At 44.1% G+C, this 8,024-nt stretch overlaps 1 protein-coding gene across 1 annotated transcript in view; it reads right to left on the bottom strand.

Annotated features, from left to right (window-relative positions):
• Positions 1 to 349: 349 nt before the first annotated feature.
• CASR (calcium-sensing receptor) overlaps positions 350 to 8,024 on the bottom strand; it is a 75,511-nt gene continuing 67,836 nt past the window's right edge. Inside the window, exons 5-7 of the mRNA XM_012640587.1 lie at positions 7,692 to 7,922; positions 3,217 to 3,340; positions 350 to 2,021 (exon numbers count right to left, since the gene is read on the bottom strand). Of these exons, the coding sequence (XP_012496041.1) occupies positions 523 to 2,021; positions 3,217 to 3,340; positions 7,692 to 7,922 (1,854 nt within the window). The 3' untranslated portion in view covers positions 350 to 522. The remainder of the gene's footprint in view (positions 2,022 to 3,216; positions 3,341 to 7,691; positions 7,923 to 8,024) is intronic.

Genomic DNA, 8,024 nt, shown 5'->3' with positions numbered 1-8,024 from the left:
AACATGTAAAGTTCTCTCCACTGCCAAGGTGTTGGGCAGCACTGGTGACATTCTGTCTTTCAGACTCTTAACTCTAGTGGTGGCAAATCTGATGTCCTGTCAGTCTGTACACTTCTGTCTCTGGACCAGGCTGTCCACATTTTCAGGGCATTTCAATATTAAAAAGAAAAAAAGGAAGGAGGGAGTGGGTGGGTATCTTAAAGCTGTGATTTCATCTCTGAGCTGCTGGGTGGGAGCAAACAGATGAGAGACGTTGGATGTGGGTGACCAGCGAATCTCAGTGCTGGCGATCTCAATGCTTTGACAGAGACGACCACAGAAACACATGGCTCTTCTTTTCTTTAATTTTAAAAGGAATATTAGTCAATTCACTGTCACTTAAGACAGGGCAACTAAGTCTGGGGCATTTGATGTGTCCATTATCCCTCTTTCCTCAGAGGAAAGGAATCTGGGGGACTCCTCTTCCCTGTGAGCCCAAGAAACCTCTCTGTGTTCTCCCTGGACTGGCCTTCTCCTTCTGTTTTACAAATGCAGTACGTTTTCTGTGACGGTGCTGCCTCCACCGCTGATGACAAAGCTCCGTGAATTGGACACTACAAGTGCTGGGGACATCTCCTCAGGGTCCTCCATCTCTGGTGGGTGGTCCCCACCCCCAGGTCCTTGCAGGCCTGTGTCCTGGATCATCAGTTCGGAGTCTGTCTCCCCGCACTGCAGAGGGAGCAAGGCCTGGTGTCTGCTCAGGGCATCATTGGTCTTCTGGGCCTCCAGGGAGTTCTGGGGCGTAGAATTCCTGTGAGCCGTGGCATTCTTCTGCGGCTCGTCGAAGCTCAGCGAGAATGTGACCGTGCCACTGCCGAAGATGACCTTCTGCTTGCATCTGGGCTGCGGCTGCGGCTGCTGCTGGAGGGTCAAGGGCTGCTGCTGCTGCTCTTGCTGGGTCAGGGCAGGCGGCTGCTGCTGCTTCTGCCTCTCGGGCTGCGGGAAAGGGTCTTCGCTGTTGCTTTTGCTGCTGATAGATGAGGAGGGGGTGGATCCCGTGGAGCCCCCGAGGCTGCTGGACCGCTTGCGGGACACGTTGCTGCGGCGCAGCGTGGCCCGGGCCGCCACCTTGAACGCGTGAGCCGCGGTGCTGCAGCGCACCTCCTCGATGGTGTTCCGGGACGGCTTGAAGAGAATGATGTAGATCTTGTTGAAGAAGATGCAGGCCAGCAAGCCAAAGCTGGCTGCCAGGATGGCGATCACCTCCACGGCAGAGACGAACTTGCCGTAGGTGCTGGCGTAGGCTGGGATGAAGGAGATCCACACGATGAAGAAGATGAGCATGCTGAAGGTGATGAACTTGGCTTCGTTGAAGTTCTCTGGCAGCTTCCGGGACTTGAAGGCGAAGAAGAAGCAGATGGCAGCCAGCAGGCAGGTGTAGCCGATCAGGAAGCCCAGGGCCATGAGCGAGCCCTCGTGGCACGTGATGAAGATGATCTCATCCTCCAGCTCGTGGTTGCGGTAGCTCGAGGGGGGCGCGGTGTAGAGCCAGATCACACAGATGACGATCTGCATGAAGGTGCAGAGGAAAACCAGCAGGAACTGCAGGTTGAGCCCCCACCACTTGCGGTGGAAGCTGGTGGGGATCTTGGCCTCAAACACCAGGAGGACGCGGTTGGTTTTCACCAGGATGCACGAGATGCAGAGCACGAAGCTGATGCCAAAGGCCGGCTGGCGCAGGCGGCACGTCCAGTCCTGGGGCTCGCCGATGAAGAACAGGGAGCTGGAGAAGCAGCAGAGCAGCGAGAAGAGGAGGAGGTAGGAGAGCTCGCGGTTGGTGGCCTTGACGATGGGCGTGTTGCGGAACTTGATGAACACACCCAGCACGAAGGCTGTCAGCAGAATGCCCAGCACCGCAAAGAGGGTGAGTGCGATCCCAAAGGGCTCTGTCCACGACAGAAACTCGATCTCCTTGGCAATGCAGGACGTGTGGTTCTCGTTGGACCAGAAGTCATCTGGGCACTTGTCACAGGCACTTGCGTCTGTAAAATGTCCCGGGGAAGAGTTAGTTACTGTGTGGCACAGACTAAAATTTGTGAGCATATGTGGTGGTGGGGGTGCATAGGTTATTGGATCTGGTCATTTTATATTTTATATTGAATAGATTTTCAATATATCAAAATATATTTAATAGCATACTTAATTTCGTATACCTTTGATGGTTCTACTGTTTGTTTTTACTTTGCATGCAAGTGGGGGGCACTTGTTTTCTTTAACACTCCCTGCTGATGGTGTATAGCAGAGAATGAGCAACCTCGCTGGACAGGTGGCTTCCCTACACACCAGTGGTGCTGCCTTTAGATCAAAGCAGAGTATCCCATGCATATGACCTGTGCTTTCTTCACTCCACATCCACAGCTTTTCAATGAGGGAGGATGCAGACTCATTCCATCAACACGCATTTGCTAAGTCTCTGCATGTGCCAGGAAGTGTGCACTTTGGAGCAGTGAAAGGAGCGTGGGTTTTGCAGTTAGAGATCTGGATGGGATCCTGGCCATGCGATGAGTCAGGCTCCTTAATCTCTCTGAGCCTCAGTTTCCTCATTTTTAAAATGGAAGCAGCAATAACCCCGTTATTGTGGTGAGGATGAAATAACAATATTAACAATTATAGTTAATATTTACAGAGTGCTTCCAATATGCCAAAGTTTTAATAAACATTTGTCTAGACTTACCATGTGCATTACCAATGTTAATTTAATTTTCAAAACTCTATAAGATAGGCTTAATTATTACTCTCACTTTAAAAGAACCTGAGGCACAGGAAAAACACAAGTAAGACAGCAAATTCAGTAAGAGCCAGGCACCCAGCACGAAATCTATCGTGGCCTGTTAACTCTGAAGCTCGGAGCAGATAGCACTTTGTCCGCTCAGGGCCACTGAGCTCTAAGAAAAGGAAAACAATATTGCAAGCAGTATCAGAATAAGAGGAAGGTGTGTAATGAGTGTGTTTGTTAGCTTTTATGGTATTAAAATGACATCTAACATTGCTTTTCTGTTCCCCCTCCATGCCCAACATGGTGCAATGCTCAGACATACACCTGCTGATGAGGAACTGTGTTAATGAGGAACTGTGCTAAGCACCATCTCAGCCCAGCCCTTCTGTGGGCTTCCCTGACCCTGGGCCCCCGAAGTGGACTGAGCGGTGCACAGTGCCCAAGAGGAGCTGTCACTTTACCTGTCTCATCACTGTACTCTCCATCAGGACACTCCACACACTCAAAGCAGCAGGTGGGCTCCCCCTCAATTATCCCTTTCCTCGTCCCTGCAAGGCAGTCTCGGCTGCAGTTGGAGAAGGGAACCTGGAGGACAGAGAGCACAAAGGTGAGTGGCTGTAGCCGTGGGGTCAGGAGCCAGTCCTGCAGCTCCTTTGACACATGCAAGGGGGAGGAGCTTGGGCACAAGGACCAGTGTGGCAGACTCTGGGCCCATTCCAGGCAGGGGAGGTCCAGAGGTCTTTGGTCCTGTAATCTGTGAAAGGGACAGATACCTATGGGCGAGTGTGTACACATGCACACATGTGCATGTACACATACACACATATCCATGGGATTCTGTGATGATCTGGGAAGAACACCACTACTTTCCACTACTTGAAAACAGAGGAAAAATACTAAAACAACTAGCAAACAAACTTGAAGAACAAGAGAAAGAAAATACATCATGACCATATTGGGTTTATGCCAGGAGTGCAAAGAAGTTTAATATTAGAAAATCTTTAAGTATCATTCACTGCATCAACAAATTGATGGAGAGAAATCCTGGGATCATCAATAGACGAAGAAAAAAATGTTGATGAAATTTAACACAAACTAGTGATAAAAACTTAGTGAAAAAGGAGTAGGAAGAAATATCTTTAGCTTGAAAGAGGGTAACATAAAAAAAAACCAACAACAACAAAAAAAACAACCTTACAGTGAACATCATTCTATATGAGAAAATATTAAAAGCATTTCCATTAAAACAAGAATGCCCACTATCACTGCTAGTATTTAACATTGCACTAGATGTCCCAGCTAGTGGAATAACACAAGAAAAATAAAGGCATAAATATCAGAAAGAACTAAATAAAACTGTTATTATTTGCAAAAGATATGATTGTTGTACAGAAAACCCAAAAGAACTACTAAATTATTAGAAATAATTGGAGAGAAGCTCCAGGCTAAATACCAGGCTGTCACTGTTCTTATCAGAGTTTCATTAGTTTTTCTAGAAAAAAAAAACTTTGCCTTTTGCTGTTTGCTTTTGGTTGATTTCCTGGTCCTTAAATGGCTATTTTCTACAGTTCTGCCCAATATCATTGCTCCACTGTTTCAGAAGTCTTGCTTCTATCTCATTCTTTGATCATACCAGGCAATTGAGTATGTACTCTAAAAATTTATTAGTTATTTACCACTTAATAGTCCATATATTTCAGAGACAATGAATATGTCATAAGAATGAAGTCTATCTTGGAACAGCATATATGTTTCTTAAAGGTAGGGAGCAATTCTCACTCATCTTTGTAACCCCAGTTACAAAGCTTTGAATAATACTTAATGCATAGTATGGCTCACACTATTTCCACAGCTTTCTTTAGTAAGTCTGCCCTCTACCTACCTACTTTGTAAGATACATTATAAAGTTAAAAACATGGAAAGCAATAAAATAATTGTCATTGCTTCTAGCAGAAAAGAAATAATCGGCTTGACAAAGGAGTTTAAAAAACTTGAACAGAAGATGATTGACATTATCTTCTCATGAAAGAGGCATAGGAGTGGAATGGCAGTATTGGACCTGATGATTGCTAAGACTTCCGTGAACTTAGAAGGGACGAGTGAAGGACAATTCATATTAGCATGTTCAACTATGGTGACAAGGCATCCTCAGACACATTCTTGCAATCTTTCTTGAGGTATCGACCCATTCACTCATGGAGTGAAAGTGAGGGACCCTGTTTTTTCCCAAATCCACACTAGGAATGTTTCTAAATTTTCCCTATTAAAGAATGGTTGCTGTACCCTTTATCAAGGTAAGGTAAAGTAAGGATCCCATCTATTCCTAGGTTTATGAAATTTTTGTTTTTAATCTGAAAGTGTGTTGAATGTCATTGAATACTTTCTCTGTATCTATTGACATTATCGTACAATTTTTATCTTTTATTCTGTTAATATGATAAGCTACATTTATGAACTTCGTACTGTTTGGCTATTAGGACATTCCTGTAAATTCGCTGCTAACTCTACTGGGTCATGATGTATTATATATTTTATACATCGCTGGTCTACGTTTGCTGATATTTTATTTAGGATTTGAACATTTATGTGTATAAACAACACTGGTCTATAATGATCTTTACTTGTACTGTTCTATTCTTGGTATCAAGATTATATTAGCCTCATAAAGTGAGCTTAGTAGCTTTCTTATTGGCTTCTGTTAGGTTGTGAGTGCCAAAAATCTTGGTATAAGACTGATTCCAACAAGATTGAAAAGTATTTCTCTCTCATATAAATGCCTAGGGATATGGCCCATGGTGACACAGCACTTCACAGTGTTGGAGACCTAGACTGTTTCTACCTTGTGGTTCTAACATGTTTGGTTTTTGCCTCTCAGTCCTTGATGGTGGCATCTGGTTTCCAGGAGGCAAGATAGAGGAAGAGATGAAGAAGAGGGTAAAGTACACTTGCATGCACTTTCTTAAAGAAGGTTCCCAGAAACCATCACACAACACTGCCATTTACAACCCATTCTCCAGGATTTAGTCATGGGGCCACATTTAGCAGAAAAGGAGGCTGGGAGATATATCTTTATTCTGGCTGGTCCCGTGTCCAGCTAAAATAGAGCTCTATTATTAACGAAAAAGGAGAATACAAATATTGGGGGCCTTTGGCAGTCTCTGCCATGCCTCTTGTTCTCGTCTGCATAATGGTTAGGGAAAAGGCTCAAGGGCACACATTGACCTAGATGGAGAGCTGAGATTCACACCCAGGTCAGTCTACAAAGTCTGCACTTTTCACTGTACCAAATTCTGCTTTAAACCAGTCAAGGCTGAGGAGAATGTCACCCTCTGAATTCTCTTAACTGCATCCTTCAGAATTTATCAGCTAAATAGAAATCCTATCATCACGGGAGTGGGCTGAGGCAGCCACCAGAAAGATCCATTTTGCAAAAAGCTGTCAAGCATCTCCAAGTCTCCCCAACAATTTTATTAAAGATGCCTATGGAATTCTGGCCAAGGAAGCTCATCTGAATTCCAAGCTCCCAATTAATATGTCTCATTGACTTTATATTAGTTGTAACAAAACAAGGAAAGAATTATCAGCAGTAAAGGATGGAGCACTGAGGTCGGAGTTAGGGCCCTGGGAGTCTAGTCTCAGCTTTTACACTGTCCATCTGTCTGGACTGGGAAGTCACCTTTGCAACCCTAGACCTCAATGTCATTAACTCCAAATTGGACGGTTAGATACAAGGATCTTTAAAGACTCATCTAGCTCTAAAGTGCTGCATTTGTAAGTAAGCTGAGAACATTGATTAAGATATAATGCTATATTAGTAACACTATGCAATTATGTAGTATACTTCAGTTTATAATATGCTTTTATATCCTTGATCTCATTTGATCTTAATAACAACTTTTTGGTATATGTAGGGAAGTTATTAATATGTAATTTATAGTTAAATGTAGATGGTATTCTTGTGGTAATTTCTACAAAAAATAAAGAAAAGAGTAGACTAGAACCTAAGATTTATTGAATGCCAACTGTGTGCTAGGTTGGAGGTAGTGTTTCTACGGAAAAATTCTACTTAATTTATAACTCTGTTAACTATCCCAGGAACATAAGCAACTGAATTTATGAAAATTCCGTGTCACTCATTTACCAATGTTTAAGCCCATGATGAAAGTAGTCTGGTAGAGGACAACAGGATTATAGAGAACTATACAGAAAATAGTTTCCATACAGGAAGGGAAATGAGACATGCCCCCATGTGCATTAATGAGGATGGAAGATAACCTGGATGATCCAACAGGAATGAGCAGTTGATAGTATAGCTGATCAATTTAGACTCCAGACAGTTGACATGTGTAATGATTTAGATAAGGGTATAATTAGTGGACAGAGGAGTATAACCTCTGCAACCTCAAAATCTCCATCTGTAAAAGGTTATGACGTTTGTAATTGAGAATCCACTCCCTGAAGTAGAAGCTAATAAAGACTTGCACCCTGTGGATGAGATCGCTATGTATAGGAGACACCGCATGGATAACCTATCCTACATATTATAGCATCTCATTAGAAACCCATGAACCTAAGGAGCATTTGGTAAAAAGATGAAGTTGAATCTTTGGCCATGTTATGAAAAGTGGTCCAAGATGCTCAAAGGTGATAATAAAAAGGCAAATGCAAAGAGAAATGTGGTGGGTCTAATCTAGGCTCCTAGAAGAGTCCAGTCCAGACAGTGCTCCTACAGAGGATCTGGGTCCTCAGCAGGCTACTAACTCTAGGTCACATCCATCATAGAATGGTCATCATTTCAGCACATCATGTGTCTTTTTCTGAAGTGCACATCCGCTGATTTTGGAAGTCCAATGGTGAAGCCAAAGACCCTCCCAAAGCCCAGCACAGCCTCCTGTCCATGGTGAGGGTGTCTGGTGTTCTGACGGACGGCACGTACCTCCCTGGAGAACCCACTCCACAGGATTTTCTCCTCGTTGATGAAGAGTCTTTCTCCTTTCTTTGCATAGACGTTGTAATACCCGACTTCCTTAAACACGATGGAGCCGTCCTCTGGGGAGAGGTGCCAGTTGATGATGGAATAGTTCCCCACCAGGTCACCACACTCATCAAAAGTCACCTGCTCCCCCATATTGTTGGTAAAATTTAGGTGCCGTAGGTGCTTCAGGACCTAAAGAGGAACAGAGATGAATGAGTAAAAGCCACAGGGCTGCCACATATAACCAGTTATGTAGCTTGTGCACTGCACAAGGACAGTAAACTATCTTGTTCC

The sequence above is a fragment of the Propithecus coquereli genome, unplaced genomic scaffold, assembly GCF_000956105.1.
Source record: "Propithecus coquereli isolate 6110/MARCELLA unplaced genomic scaffold, Pcoq_1.0 Scaffold10, whole genome shotgun sequence".
Classification (NCBI taxonomy): Eukaryota; Metazoa; Chordata; class Mammalia; order Primates; family Indriidae; genus Propithecus; species Propithecus coquereli.
The sequence above is the reverse complement of the archived record's forward strand: the minus strand, read 5'-3'. Positions and strand labels throughout refer to the sequence as shown.